This window comes from Accipiter gentilis, chromosome 1 (assembly GCF_929443795.1).
Source record: "Accipiter gentilis chromosome 1, bAccGen1.1, whole genome shotgun sequence".
NCBI classification, from domain to species: domain Eukaryota; kingdom Metazoa; phylum Chordata; class Aves; order Accipitriformes; family Accipitridae; genus Astur; species Astur gentilis.
In genome coordinates, this window is record NC_064880.1 from 13,436,535 (window position 1) to 13,452,029 (window position 15,495).

General features: G+C 39.6%; 1 protein-coding gene across 10 annotated transcripts in view; it reads left to right on the plus strand.

The window, feature by feature from the left end:
* The window catches only part of AGAP1 (ArfGAP with GTPase domain, ankyrin repeat and PH domain 1), a 390,622-nt gene that overhangs the window by 124,691 nt on the left and 250,436 nt on the right, over positions 1-15,495 (plus strand). For 6 of the 10 annotated variants that reach the window (XM_049800184.1, XM_049800144.1, XM_049800178.1 and 3 more), the window contains exons 3-4: positions 8,199-8,286; positions 8,993-9,004. In XM_049800184.1, coding sequence (XP_049656141.1) covers positions 8,199-8,286; positions 8,993-9,004 — 100 coding nt within the window. The remainder of the gene's footprint in view (positions 1-8,198; positions 8,287-8,992; positions 9,005-15,495) is intronic. The other 4 variants (XM_049800193.1, XM_049800202.1, XM_049800209.1 and 1 more) reach the window with 1 other exon arrangement.

Consider the following 15,495-nt stretch of genomic DNA (forward strand, 5'->3'; position numbering starts at 1 on the left):
GTTCATATAGTGAATCCAAACCTACATTTTACTATAAGAATGAACAGTGATTTAATAGCTGCTTACAATAACTTTTCCCTTGGCTGAGCCATTTTCCATGTAGGTGGAAGAAAAGGCAAAAATAGCACAGAGACAGATTGGAGGAATTTCCCGGATTTGCCCTTTTGTGAACATGGAGGCTGGAGATGAGGGCTGAAACCTCCTCATAGTAGATATCAAACCGGCAGTTTGTCAAGCCAGCAGCACAGAGTTGTTGAGGCCAGATTGCTGTGATGTTTATTACGTGGAAGTCCAGTTTTAAACACAATCAGTTTCTCAAACCCTACAGAATGACTGTGGTACCCAAGATACAGAATTTGGTAATAGCTTTGGTAGGTGTCTGTGCTGAGCTCCTGTCGTCCAGCTGTAACTGGATGAGCTGCTCTGATCAAAGAACCTGTTTGCCGGGTGGCAAAGTCAATTGGTCAAAAGCATCTGAATTTAATAATGGATGGCTGGGGCCATGCTTCACTAGCCCGCTCCTGATGTGGTAAATGTCTTTTTCCAAATTTGAGTTGATAATAGTGTTTATGGAGGTGAAAGCATAGGAGAAACTTAGCATGATAAATGCACTTAGGCAAAATGGTATTTTAATTGAAGCTGCTTCCTCATGACTACAGTTATGTTTCTGTTTTGATTTCAGCGGTGCACAAGGTAAGTGGAGGAAAAATGTGGTAATCAACGGATGTAACTATATGGTACAGGAAGGGCCTGCAGGGGGTCACCAGATTCAGTTTAATTGGTGGTGTAATTTGGAAGACAAATATCTCCCAAAATACCTTGCACAATAAAATACTAAGAATTTAGGACTGGGACGTGGTAGTTGGATATGAGTCCAGTCCACTGTGGTATTAGCTAGCTTATGCTGGGGAAGATCTGCAGAGGGTTTCCTTGTTCATCCCTTCCCCTTCTCTTAGCCCTGCTAATTCACAACACCCACCAATAAACTTGGGGCTGGCAGGTGAGACCAAAGCTGCAGATGTTACGTGTTGCAGTACAGAACACAAACAATTGCTGAGCATTAGGTAATGGTTCTGGGCTACAGTTATTTCTTGTGATACCATGGTTGCATTATGTGAATACTTGTCTTGGGTATCTTGCCTCCATGTTGTCTGAACCAGTGGTAGGAAAATAAACTTCAGCTGTGTGACTGCTGTAGAGAATTGATTTTAAGTAGTCATCATGCATGAGCCTCAAGATTGCTGTCCAAGGCTTCAGTTTGTATAATCCTGGATAAAAGCAAAACTCTTACCATTACAAAAATAATAATTTGATTATGCCACTGCAAATTATTAAGCTAGCAGCACCAGCTGTAGCTGTGAACTTGTGCTCCAGCAGGAAGGACAAATTAGGAACTCCATCTAAAATCTGCTGCACCTTTCCTATACATCTGCCCTTGGGCAGGAGTTGGTGCAGTGAGTCATCTCTGTGTCGTTCTCCTGCTTCCAGCCTCGTTGTCAGCGCTCACTTATGGCTGAGGAAGGAAAAGGCCATGGTAAAAGCCAAACCTGCCTCTTCTGCTGCAACGCTATCATTACGTTCACCACTAAGGATAACTGTGGGTGTGTTGCTTTAGCTTGTGGCCATGTTGGGGATGTCAGAGGTATGAGAAGTGTGGAGTGTTTGCTCCCGTCACCGTGCAGTGCAGATGGGGAGATGAGGCTTAATGTCGCACGGTTATGAAGTAGCCGCAGCTTCAGCTGCTTGAGCGGGCTGTATTCTGCAGAAGATGGTTAGTAGCTCACTGGGAGAGATTGTCTTCACTATGGAGGCTGGGAGGTCCTTAAATTGAGGCAGTGGCTTGATTTTTTTTTTTTTTTTTTTTTTAATTTAATAGCGGCTGTTGTTATACCCTTCGGCTCTACAGAACTGTAAGGGGAACGGAAATGGACTCTGGGAGAGCAGAGAAAGCACGCAGGGTTGCAATAAAGAAAAGCCGATCGATGTATTTTTCAACATACTTTTGAGGAAAGAATGCCAGTCTTTCACTCTGCCTCCTTTTTTAGCAATACATATCGGGCTTGATTTCTTTACAGTTTTCAGAAGGATATTTGTTTCTGCTGAGCAAATACTACCAGCGTTTTACTTACAGATGTTGATGCTTCTGTTATGGTCAAGAGCGTGCTAGGGGCCAGCTGGGTGAGACCAGTACCTTTCCCGAGCAATGGTGGTGTTCCTGGATCCCATTTATCCAAATGTAAAATAAGGATCTCTTAGGCAGAATAAATACGAGATCTTTTTGGACCAAATGATTTAATTTGTTCCAAAAAAAATGTGCAAAGTGCAGTCAGGCTTCTGTCCTGGATAGCTTTAAAATGCCAAATTCTATCAACACATTTATGCATTTTTACAAACAGGCTTTAGTAGGATGTGGGCATAGTGGTTTTGATTTATTTTACAGCATGTCTGACACATGCAAATAAATGATTCAGTGTTGCACAAGTCATAAGTGACAGAGCATTGCGTTGTAGCCTTGTTAGCTGAATTTTCTCATTTCTGAACTGGGTTAGGGTGGTATTTTTGTTCCGTAACATGCTTGCCATAACTTTGTGCATTTCATATGTATCCATAAATAAATAGAAATGACTCGGATTGTTTTTATATAAAATATGGTAGCAGGAACATGACTACTGTAAAAACAGGCTGTGGTGTATTTGTCATACTGGGGGGGAGGGGGATCATCCTTAAAACAAGTATTAATCCTGATTAAGAGAGAAATTGTATTAGAAGTCAGATTTTTCCAGTGTAAAGTTTATTGCTTCTCATTTTCAGAGGTCAATAGTGGGCAGAGACCCAGAGCAGTAATGCCAAGCACTGCACTGAACAACAGAAGGCTGATCCAGATGTTAATTTCGTGTACTTGTTTTTTATCTGGTAGAAAAGAGATGGCTGCCTTGCCTCTTCAAATGCAGGCACTGAGGTGAGATCTTAAGGAATCCTCTCTCTTACCAGATGAGCAGAGGAGGAGGAGGTAGATGTCTCCTGAATGCTTTCTGAAGTAGTTGTCTAGGGAAAAAAATAAAGCTGTGCTGCAAATGTAGATTTTTACAGTCTGCTTTGGGGTTGTGTGATTTTTGAGAAGTTAACATTAGTACTCTGACACAAAATTAACTGTGTTAATGCTTTTTTCATGTTCACTTTTTCACCATTTAAGCCCTTAAAGAACGTTTGTCAGTTCGGGGCATAGCTTGAAACTGATTTAAAATATAAACCCAGGAACTTCTCTGTTAAGAAACAATTAAATATTCTGATCAAGAAAATCAGTCCTGTATTATCTTTAAAACACCAGCCCTTTTTGCTCTCAATCTTGAGACAATGTATGGAAATGAATAAAAGGAGGAAGAGGGAGGAAATACACTGACTTTTTTTGAGGATTGTGCATGGTTTTTAATAATATATCTTGAAGGAGGAAGGCTCTAATTTTACTATATGAGTTAGTGAAGTGGTTTCTTAATTGAAATACACGCCTTGGTCTTCCTGATCAGTGATTTCTGCATCAGTTTGTAGAATCACATTTAATAATGCTCTTCTGGCCAGGCACCTTTGTCTTTCTAGGTACCTATAAGGAGGAACATACCAGAGAACTGGAGGTGCTGTAAAATTACATATGTTGATAGGGTCTTTAGGATACTTGGGGGGAAAAAAAATCAAAACAACTGTATTCTCAAATCACTAGATGTCTTTCAAATATCTGGGCTCTATAACTAAATACAGTAACATGTCCCAGCCATGGGCAAAGGACATAGCATGGTTGCTGTCAGTGGAGCCCAAGTTGATGGTTTTCTGTTGTTCCTGACAGCTTTGCCCTCTGACTGGTTATGTTTTTGGCACAGGTAAAATACAAAATAGCATTAATTTGCATGCATGGAGTACTAGTCACTTGTAAGTGAGGGTTTCAATAACTGTTGTGAAGGTATTTGCTGACTGATTATACCTCCGTATCTAATGGCGTTTACTTTGTGCATATGTTTGTGCTACACGGTAGGTCAGAAACAGCATCAGTGTGTGTTGTTTCCAAAGGTCTAGAGCTACTGCTTCCAAAGTGAAAACATAAAACGCTCTTCTCTGTCAGTATTTTCTTAACAAACCCATGTGAAGCTTGCTTGCATTCCAATTCTTCAGAAATTGTGGTGCTCGGAAAGGGCCTTAGCCTGGCTATTTATCTGCAGAGGTACATCTAATCTGCTGATTTACAGATGGGATTTTTTGTTTGCTTGCCATTTTTGTCCCAGACTGTTGTGGTAGGAGCTGGTGGGGAAGAAGGAGAGGTAGATGCTTGCCTTGGGAATGTGGTGGTCAGCTTCTGCTCCGAGGTGAAGCTGCTGCTGTAGTGAATACAACCTACTGATGAGCTACATGCTGAAGAAAAAGGGCAATTAGCAAGCAGTTTAGTTGATCTCTTTAAAAACTTGGAAATCTGTTGAGATCTGGAAAACTGTGTCTTGACCAAATGTATTGGCCATTAAAAAAAAAAAAAAAAAGTTAAATAAGTTTTCACACACTAAATCTTAACTATTGGAGTGGTGGTGAATCCTGAACAGTGAGAAATACCTTATTCTAGGCAAAGGGAAAAAGGTGGGAAGTAACCTCTCACCGGGAGGCTTTGTGTGGAAAGGGAAAGGATATCCATTTTGTAATGTGGAGGGGTGCAAAGGCTAAGCTGTTATTCACAGGATTTTGTGTTTGGTTTTTTTTTGTGTCTATGGAAATATGGAATATTTGAATATTTTGCTTATTTAGGGAAGCATATGAGTAGACAAGCTTACTGTAGTTTATTGACTTATAATGGAGGGAATAGTCTTTCACTAAAGAGGTTGCTTGATGTTTTGCAGTTAAAGGACATATGTTAGGTATGGTATTTTCTTCTGTAACTCACCACTCAGTTGATGTCTGGTTGAACACGGAAGAAAGCTGAAATGCTGTTGTGGTTAAGTCAAGCATTCAGAATGGAGATACAGGATTTGGATGTCAGTGCAATATTGCTTTAGTTTTTGTTCTTTGTATGTGCAGTTGGATGCCCCAGGCTGTTCCCCCACCGCTCCCCTTCTGATTATCTTCCCTGTACATTGAAGGGGGGAACTGAGGATCAGTGTTAATAATAATAGAAAACAAAATTAGCTTATCAGTAGTGTCTGCTTTCTTGTGCCATACAGAATCTTAGGCCTTTACTTACTGTCCGCTATTCACATTCTCTTTTGATTACAGCAACTCATTTCTGAAATTAATTTTTCTTTAGGTCTTGTCACTTAATTTTCAGTAACACACCATATACTTTCCCAATACACCGATGAGATGAAGGAAAAAATCTTGAAAATACGGATGCTAGAGAGAGAGCGAGCAGTTTCATTTCTCCTAATAGCTTGTGCTCAAGGTGAAAGACATCAAGCCAGAGTTTGCAGGAAGCTGACCTCAGTGCCGTGCCCACACCACTTGCTCACAGCTGTTCTCTCGCTCATGTTGGCAAACCAGGCAAGTTGTAGTTAGTGACTTCATGTTGTAGTTTTTCTGAGTGAATTGCCCAGAGGACTTACGAAATCTGTGTACCCTAAATGTTTAGTCCTCAAACCAAGGGACTCTCTCTAGACTCTTTCAAAACCTTTGCTTTTAGCCAGTAAGTGTGGACGTCTTGCAGGCAACAGCCTTGGTCGTCTTGCAGGTCTGACCTGCTTGCAAAGCAGGGTGTGCAGAGCATACTAATCACTTAGGAGGTCCGAGTCATTAGCTGTATCCTTGTCTTGTTGGTGTTTAGCAGCCTGTGTGATGAGGTTTATCAGGCAGATGAAGTCAAGCACCTGCAGAAGTTACCCTTCTCCCTAAAAAGCTTATTGGTTGCTTTTTCTTTTCTGTGAAGTTGCAAAAATATGTCTTGTTAAGAGGGTATCTTCTGTAACTTCTTTTTTAGTATGTTCCAAGTTAAAGCTTGTTGGTCTTGAAGTGGGAAAACAGATCTGATTTAATAGTTTTGTCTCAGCCAGATCTGACTGAAGCTCTGCAGTGTTTCCAGAGAGCATTGTCTCATGGAAGTGGGGTCTGAGAACGCAAGTGGCATTTGCCTCTCTCACATATCTTGCACTCACTTTTAGATGTAGACATCTCTCTACATAGTAGTATGGCCTGTAATTTTTCTTAGGTGTAAGTTAGATTAAAAGCTTCCAGTATGGTACACTGGTTTAAAAGCTCTTCAAAGCAAAGCCCAATAAACAGATGTGTGTTGTCTAACCACTTGGGCTGTGGCTTCCTTTTTATTTTTGTGGGACTGCTCTTCGATAGCAGCTGTGCCTACAGTGGGTTTCTTGGTTTACATTTCTTTTAATGTCTTTTTTTTTTTTTTTATTACAAACTGTTTTCTGTCTGTTCAAGTTCTTTCCTGCTAACCTGAACAAAGGGGGTGAAGCTTCTTGTAGCATTAGGCCAGCATGAGATCTGGCATCTCATCTTTTCCTTCCCTTTTCTGCCCTGCACACCCCCAAGTTAGGCCACTTTTTTTTATTGTTTGCTGTTTCTTTTGAAATCTGTTTGGGGGTTCTTGGTTTTTTGTAGTGTGGGGGTTTTTTTTGTTTTGTTTTCCCTCTTTTCTCTTCCACTGTAGCCCACACTGTTCATCATGCTTAAAGCCTATGCTATCGTAGGGGCTGGGTGATGATGCGACAACTTAACTTGCTCCTTTACCTGAGCTGTTCTTGCACATCAGCTGTAGAGATAAAGTAGGCATCCTTTGCAGCACTGACATTCTTGTTTTAATTGAAGGTTGTTCTGGGCTGTAAAGAATAAATAATTGTTTGTTCCTACCTCCCTGCCCCCCCCATCTCCCCACTCCAAAACTGTCATTGGGTTAGTTTAGAGGTGGCACCACTCTGTTGGTTTAAGCAATTTTTCATAAGGAGGATAGTTTCTTACCAATTAGGATTAAGAAAATGGAGTAGAGAATGTGTATTAATGTGTAACTTGTTAATGCTGGCTCTGTCTATTTGGCAAACTCGGCCAGATCAGCAGAGTTCATCCTCTCTCCAGGGATCTTGTGTTCTGAACCTTTTGGTTAGGGTCGAGATAAACATGTAAGAACAGAGTAGGCTTAGGTTTCCTTAAAGAACAAAATAAGTTCCCATCTCCTCCCCCCAAAACTGAGTAAGTAAAGTGTCTTTAGAGATGACAACTGAGCAAGAAAAAAAGACATTTATTAGAAACATAGGGAAAGGATGTTCTTCAAACCCTCCTATCCCCTGGACTCTGCAGAGCAGGGCAGGCAGCCGGGCTTGGACCTCACTTGCTGCATCTGTCAGTCTGCTTCTGGTTGATGGTCAGGCCTGGGGACGAGGCGGCAGGACTCGTATTGGCCAGCAACGCAAGACTGCAGCTTGAAGGGGATGGCTTGCTTGGTATTGTGGGAGTAATGCAGGCAGGCTTCATAACTCCCCCACAGCCCTCTTCACGCAGCAAAAAAAAAGCATATCTCCAAGTCTTTGGCATTTGAGCATCTCTGGGAAGAAAACTGTTTTGATGTTAGGCTACATTCTACTACTTCCTCTGCCTGGGTTTTTAAAAAGAAATGCTAGCAAACCAGTTTAACAGAAAAATTGCATGTGCTTTAAGATTGAGTACTTTTACATGATTCCATTTGATTCATGTTTCCAATGCTGTAGATGTTTGGGCATGGATGGTTTGGGTTGTAAACTTGATAAAGTGAGGGACTTGTGCAAGTCATAGTGGACATGCCCAGATCTGTCTGTCTGTAGCTGTACGTGTTGTGTGTGTGCTTCAGTAGCGAGTCAATGTGAATCGCATAGTGGATAGCCTACAGAGGTATTTTCCAGTATGAGAATTTAGTGATGTGCTTTTATTTTTCAGTGGTGACAAGCTGGCTCTGAGCTTCAGGCTTCTTCCCTGAAGTCTATATGCTGCCTCATGTTCACACTTAGTGAATAAAGGAGTGCTACTAATGAACTGATTTTGTTTTATATGTTTTGTCATTTATATAGTCTGCTGTAGCCTTAGCTTTTTGGCAGATACTTTATCTGTTGGCATGTTTTGGAGTGTTCCTTTTGTGTGGGTTTTCTCCTTGAGTGCAGAGAAGTTATTTCTGCGTTAAGATTTTGCTTGAATATACTGGCTTTTATGGGGATTAATTGCAGTTGAACTTTTTCCCTTTTTTCCCCCCCCAGGGGATTGTGGGTAACCTAGCGAGTGGCAAGTCTGCACTTGTACACCGGTATCTGACTGGCACATATGTCCAAGAAGAATCACCTGAAGGTATGTAGATATGCAAATTTCACTAATTAATTTTTTTTTCACAAACTACATCTTTATTCGTTTTTAATCATGCAGAAATGTATCAGTAAAGAATCCGATTTGCTATTTCAATGTTCATGGAGATTTTTCCTTTAACATTCTCCAGATTGAGATAAGTATATACGATGAGTATAACTGTAGCTTTTTCATAACTACTTAGCATCCTTAAATACTTTGGCATCCAGTTTTTGTCCATATGGGAAACTTCTAGTCTTGTATTGAGAAGAGTTGACTGCTCTCAGTAGTGCTGCTGCTTTCAACTTGGCTGTTGGAAATCACAATTACTCTATCTAGTACTGTATTTCTGCAGAATCGGGCCCTTTGGTTTGTGATGTTGGGAGAATAAAAATAACTTCAGAAGCCTAAACTAAAGATGTAACTTGTTCCTTGTTTAATATAGTAAATCTTTGGTTTTGAAGGATTTAAAAAAAATATGTTCTTATGCCATACAAAATTAATTTATATGTGAAAACATTGTAGTGTTTAACATTAATCCAAGTTTATAGCTTGAAATCAAAAATATCATAGTACCTTGTAGAGGTGTATCTTACACTAAATACTTTTTTGGTTTTTTTTATCTATTCTCCTTATGAACTTTTAAATCCAACTCTGAGACACTGAATTTCTGGTTCCTTCTTTTCCTTACTGGCTGTTCCATTCTTTGCAGATATGGATGCAGGTAACTATACATTGTCTTCATGGCAGCTCTTGTTTTGAAGAGACAGACGGCAGTTTCTGTACTATAGCGTTTTCCCCTTGTTTTGTGTATCATTTTGATTTGTTTCCTTTTGATTTCAAGTCTTTAGTACATCTCACTGTTTTTGTCTCTTGCTGTAGTTGTCTTTTCAGCAATAGTTTGTAGCTTCATGCATCTATGATAACATTTGTTTCAAATTAACTCTTACCAAAGGAAACTATTAAGCATAGTACTTGACATTTTAACAGTCTTGAATTGTAGTTAAAATGGGAAGAGAGGGAAAGGGAGGGATGGACAAGGCCTTTTCTTGTGTTATTGCAGTAACAGTGAGAAGTCTTCCAGTTTATAAGCTTCCCTTAAATGTTTTTGCTGCTTTGTAGCTCGGCCTGGTAGGGTGATAACTGAGCCTTGCAACAAAACTACGCGTAGATCACATTTATGCCTGCTGCTTCTGGATGCTGATAGCAAGTAATGGTTATGTAGCATGTAGATCCACTGAGTACAAGAAGTCTTCAGCAAAAATTAGTATCTCTACAGGTCTCCTTTTTCATTTCATGAACAGAAAATATTTTGAGGGTTTTTTTCTTGCAAGATTCAAATGTATTTATTATTCACAGGGTTAACAGTCCTTTCCTCCTAAACTATGAATATTTTAGATGGTGTTCCTTGAGTGTGTTGCCATCTGTCCTCTTTGTCTTCAAGGATTTTTATTTACAGTGCTTGAGTGATGTTCTGACTGTTTTTCCTGAAAGGATTAGATTACAAAAGCAGTGTCAAATCATTTCTTTGCACATAAGTGTAGCTGACAAGCCTCACTAATGACACCATTCCATTTCATTAACAGTAGAAAAACTGGAATAATTAAGAGCTCTAATTCACCTTGTAAGGGATAGGGTCAAGATCTCTAATCAAGTTAGTATTAAAGGAAATTCAACCCATATAAATTATCCTTAGTAAACATCTGTAGTAATGATTTGTTAGTGTTTTATTTCTTTCTCATCCAAGCGTAAGTCCATATGCTGCCGTTCTATACAAAACACAGCAGCGGTGCAGATGGTTCTGTTGCACTGCAGTGTTGGACTTTTGATTTTTACGTTCTTCATGGGAATATAGCTTTTGATAAATCAAGGCTAGGTTTACACCTGTGTTGGTTTACACATATGTTTATGCCTTTATGGTGGACACCAGTGCAGATCTTCCTCTTTTTCTGAGGCTTTTTAAATGTGTTGGATTGTTAAATTGAATGAAGAAAAGTATGTATATCAGGCGTTGTCAGCTGCTTGACTATTTAAGAAAAAACAAAGTTTACTGACTTTGAATGACATACTAACAGCAAAATTTATCAGGCATCATATAATTAGTATCTAATTGGTAACGTGATGGATGCATACTTCATGTGAAAATGGTGATTACGACCAGGGACTGCTCTTTCTGCTCTCCTTTGCCTTCTAAATTGCTACAATTACCATGAAACCTGCCCTGAATTAGACAAGTGCCAGATATCCTGTAGGCCTTTAAGGTAGCTTCAGCCTTCCAGTAAGTGAATCTTAAGTATGGAAAGATGGTTTCATGTTTCCTTCAGCTTTTTTCTTTAAGACAAGACTTTTCACTTCCTGCCTGATACCACCTCCTCTCCAAGAGGGGGATAATGTGATTAATCTTAAAGCGTAAGGCTTTCATTGTCTGGCCCAACTTTTATTTCTGTTCAGAATTAATTTAAGTCTCTAGTGTGATTGTAACATGAAAACCTTTGTTTTCTCATAAAGTCTTACTTGTGGAGAAAAGAGGCTTTTAGGCTCTTTCTTTGCATATTTTATATGCACCTAGCTATACTCCTGTGTGACACACTTTTAAATCAGATGTATTTTGATGTAAGAAAAGGAATAATGTATTGCCCTGTAACAAGTGGGGATTTCAGTAGTCTGGGACTTTTGATTTTTTCCTGTCATGATACAACAAGGAAGTGATGGGAAATAGGGTATTTTTAGTGATTTGTGATCTTCTTAGAACCTTCGAAGTGATTGGAATAAAAACTGCTACTAAACAGAGTGCTGGGGGTTTTTTTACGTAGTTGAAACAAGAAGTAACGTGTGCAACCTGGTATCTTTTTTTCACCTGTCTAAAACTTAATTGTGCCTGTAGAGACAAAATGAAACATGGTGTACGTGGAATTTGAGACCAAGTACTTTGCAGACCAAGGGGAATTGAGTTTTGCAGAACAGTGAGTGTCAGGAGTATTCTGCTGCTGTTTGGGTTTTTGTTTCCAAAAAGCCACAGAGGCACGAAACATGACTTAAAGGCATGTCTCTGGTATGTCTGTAAATACCCTAATTCATGTCATGATTATTTCAGTTTTTTCTTCCAGTGAGCCTAATAACAAGAACAACAGAAAAAAAGCAGATAAATTATGGTCCAGGGTGTCTCGGCTGGGATGAGAAAAACACCCCACTGCCACAGTGAAGTGAGATGCTAGAACAGACAAGTGATGTGAACACAGACTGATAAATCTGTCCAGTATATCTTTTGTTTAAGAAAACCAAGAAGGGGAGCTGAGGTCACGTTAACAAAACCCCCTTAAATTTGAAGATGCAGAATAGTTGAAATGAGACTTAAGAAGAAAGCAGCTTCCCTGCTGACGAAACAGAATTACAGTAGTGGCACCTGTGGCTATACAGTACAACTGGAGGGAGAAAGCCAGTGCAAGAGCTGTAGCAACTGCTTCGGCTGTATCTTTGGTAACTTTTGAACAAGTTTTAAGGGTGCCAGTGTCCAGTGTAATGTATGCTTAGGAAACTGGCTTTAAAGTAACTTGAAGTGTTATCTTCTTTCCTGAAATTGGTAATTACCTCTTTTGCTGCTAGTTTTTTTGAGAATTGATGATTATCTAGTGGCAATCTGCTCTACTTTGCCATTCAAATGAGGGACAAGTTTTTACATAGGTTAACTAAACATTTGGGTATATTTAAGATCCATCCCCTCCTTCCCCCCCCAGTGAAATAAAATGGTTTTTTGCTCTCAAAAGCATAAAGGCAGTCCAGCTCCCTGACTTGGGGGAGCAAATAACTGTTGCAGTCAGTGGAGATTTCACATATCTGTGTGTGAAGGAACTTATGAAAATAATAGAAATGAAAATGTAGGATGTGAATCTTTGCAATACTGTCTATTTCCCAACTTCTAGGCTGATAATCCTTAGACTTTACTTGTAGTACACAGTACAAAAGGCAGGCATTGGAAGTTCTTACAGAGGGTTGTTTTAGCCACTAATAGGTATCTTTTTTTACCTCCGTATTTTTTTTCCCTATGGGTTTTTTTTATTCCTTATATGATAAAAGGTTATTCAATTGCCTTCGATTTCTTATTTCCCATTTCCTTTTTGTAATTGTAGGCCATTTTAGTTCTTTTTCATTGCATTGTGTATTTTATTCCAGTTGGTGTATTGTGACTGTCACCAACGCTATAGTGTGAGTGGGGTGCAGCCGTTTGTCTAGCACTTAGGTTTTGTGGTGCTGCCTCCACTGCATCCCAGGTGAGCTACAAGCCCAGCAGACTACCACCACACAGGGGCCCTTAGTCTGTCCCTGAAGGATAAGATGCATCAGATTTCAAGTGCCACTTAATTTCAGTTACAGCTCTCTTATGTGTTAAGGGCTACAATAAATATGTTCCCCCAGTAAGCGCTATAGAGTAAAGCTTTAATGTGCTTTCCAGAAAGCTGTGATTATTTGCTTGCTTTCCAAGCTTGACCTAGAAATACTTTTATGTTATATCAGCCTCCACTGATTAACTTTTTCTGTACCTACAATGACCAGTTTATCACTTGAGTAACAGGCATAGTCCTAAAACTTAATGTTTATTGCTTAAATACTAACAACGTATCCCTTCAGCCTTCCCTTTAAAAATGAAGGTATATAATGGGATTACTATGAAAGTTGCTAGACTGTTACCAAAACATGTAGAAAAATCATATTGGGGGATGCACGTCCATGTTTTTCAGTTTCTATCTAGTAACTGTTTCCATATCATGCGAGGAGAGAGACTACTTGAAAATTTCAGCTGCTTTTGTTCAGCGTCCCCTCCCAAGATTTTTGTCTGGCCATAGACTCGTACAAAATGCATACAGAAGAAGTTCAAGCATAATCTATTAAACTAGATAACCTTCCAGTTGGCTTAATTCATGGAAAAGGTCTAATGCTTTAGTTGCTGGGCTCTGAGATGAAACCAAGAATGGAACTTGTTCTCCTGAAAAAAAGAAGAAAAAAAAAAAAAGAGAGAGAGAGAGAAATACAATTCTTCTTTGCTTGCATTATGTTAAATTAAGTGTTCAGACAAGCAAGACAGGAAAGGAATACCATGTTTTGGCACTCTTGATACCTGGATGTGCTGGGAGATTTATCAGTGAGATGGGGATCACAGTTTGGTGTTTCAGGTTGACTGGAACATGGGAGTTGCAGCAGAATTGGACAACCTTTACCTTCTGTAAGATAATGATTCTTGTCCCCGTCTTCCCATGATTCGTGTGCAGGCTAAAAATGTAATTCTTCCTTCTGTGAACAATTAGTTTCCTAAGGTTGCACATCTCTTCACAGAATATATTAGCAGTTTTTACCTAGGTAATTTTTTTCAAATATGTAGGAATCTGGAGGCTGTATTTACTAAACAACCAAATTTTATTTTTCATGAGTAAAAGGAGAGGCTCTGTCCCAGACTAATCTGTGTGTTCTGTTCTTGGTGAGCAAGCCAGCTGAAATGTAAATGAATAGCAGAGAAAATTGTCCTCTGAATGTGAACTTAGATGCTTTGCTTTAAAGATAGACTTTGATGCTTTTTCACTCATGGTTTCCTGGAATTCCATAAAATCATCATCATTCATGTAAAAATCTACACATAGCTTATATGGGGTGATTTTAGAAGAATTCCAAGTGCATATGAGTTAAAGCAACATGAACCTTAGAGTCCAGTTCCTTTCAAGGAGCTGGATATTCCATTCCTTACAGCGCTTAGGCCACACAGTGTAGGGAAGCTGTAATTTTCCATGTCGAATTCAAATCCTCAGTGCAGTGGTTCACAAGCCTTACACAGCACTTTGTGGGGCAGCAGAAGCTGTCAGAGTGCTTTTTTTTTTGGTCTGTAAAAACACAGACAAACGCTGTGTTGTGTGCAGGAGACAATGATGACTTTAGACATGTGTTTCAAAATTATCTCCTTTCAGTTCTTTGTCTTCTATTTTGTTATAATACTATCAGCTGATTATTTTTATTTGGCATTTCATGCTGACATCCAGATATAAGATAACACTTGTCTTTTTTGATCATTTTAAAGTATTGCTGCAGTTGGCTCTCTTGGGCTTTTGGAGCCTTTCAGGCTTAGCATAAAAGAACGTGTTTATGTATTCTGCAATCTCCCCTCTCCAGCCCTTCCCTCTCCTCATCCCCCTGAGACTGCCTGCGTGGGTTAGCAAATTCTTTGAAAACCTCTCTGTTCTAGCTGTCAAGTTGGCTACTGTTTAAAGTGTTGCACAAATAAGGAACTATGTTAATTAAAGGAAGAAGTTAAGTATTTGCTGTTTTCCTGGGGAGAAGGTGCTGAAGAAGCAGTTTCCTAGAAGGGACTTCCCTTTTAGGTTGTGTGCCTTGAGGGTTGACTGATCTTTAACATGTCTTTAACGTGCACCTCGGAGTGCTCAAAGGTTTTGGTGACTGATGTCTGTGGGATTTGTGCCTTTCTTGTAACAGGCTCCTCTGAAGGTTGCGTCCCAGGTAAAAACTGTAATTTGGATTTATAGCTGCAACTTTAGGCTCTTAATAGTAATAAAAGTGACTCCTAGGTCTCCAGTGCTCTTTGCTTTCTGCTGCTGAGTCAGAAGCCAGTTTGGAGTTTCTATTGCTGGCAGAAGGGCCTGCCTTCCACTTTCTTTTTCAAATATTACTTCTGGTTGTATTTCTAAATCATAGCCCAGTGTTTAGCTCTCAATCTTGAAGCAGAATGTAAACATGTTCTTTAAACATGTTTCTTTTTCAGTTTGTATTTGATTTCTTATTGGTGTTTTTTTCCTTCCATTTCATCTTCTGTTGTTTTGAAGGGTTGTATCAGAAAGTAGGGCATATTAGTTAGCTGATTTTATTCACAATATGTTTAATTGTCAACGGATTTTTTTTAATTCGCTGCTATAGCAGGCTGTCACTAGGTTTTCTACATGTTTTAGGAATGACAAGGGCCTTCCACCTTGCAGGATGGCAGGATTAGATCTTGGCTAAGTGATTGACTGCACTCCACCCTCAACACCCTGCGAGGAACGCAGGTTATTCTGCAGGAGGTGTGGAGCTGCCTCTGCTCCATCAACATTATGTGTTGGGGGGAAAAAGGGATGGAAGGAGAGTGGATCAGCTTAGCTCCTGACTCTCATGGTCTGGCTTTCCTTCTGAATGAGGCTTTCAAACAGGCAACCTGCTTCCCTCAATGCTGCTGGTTTTAAA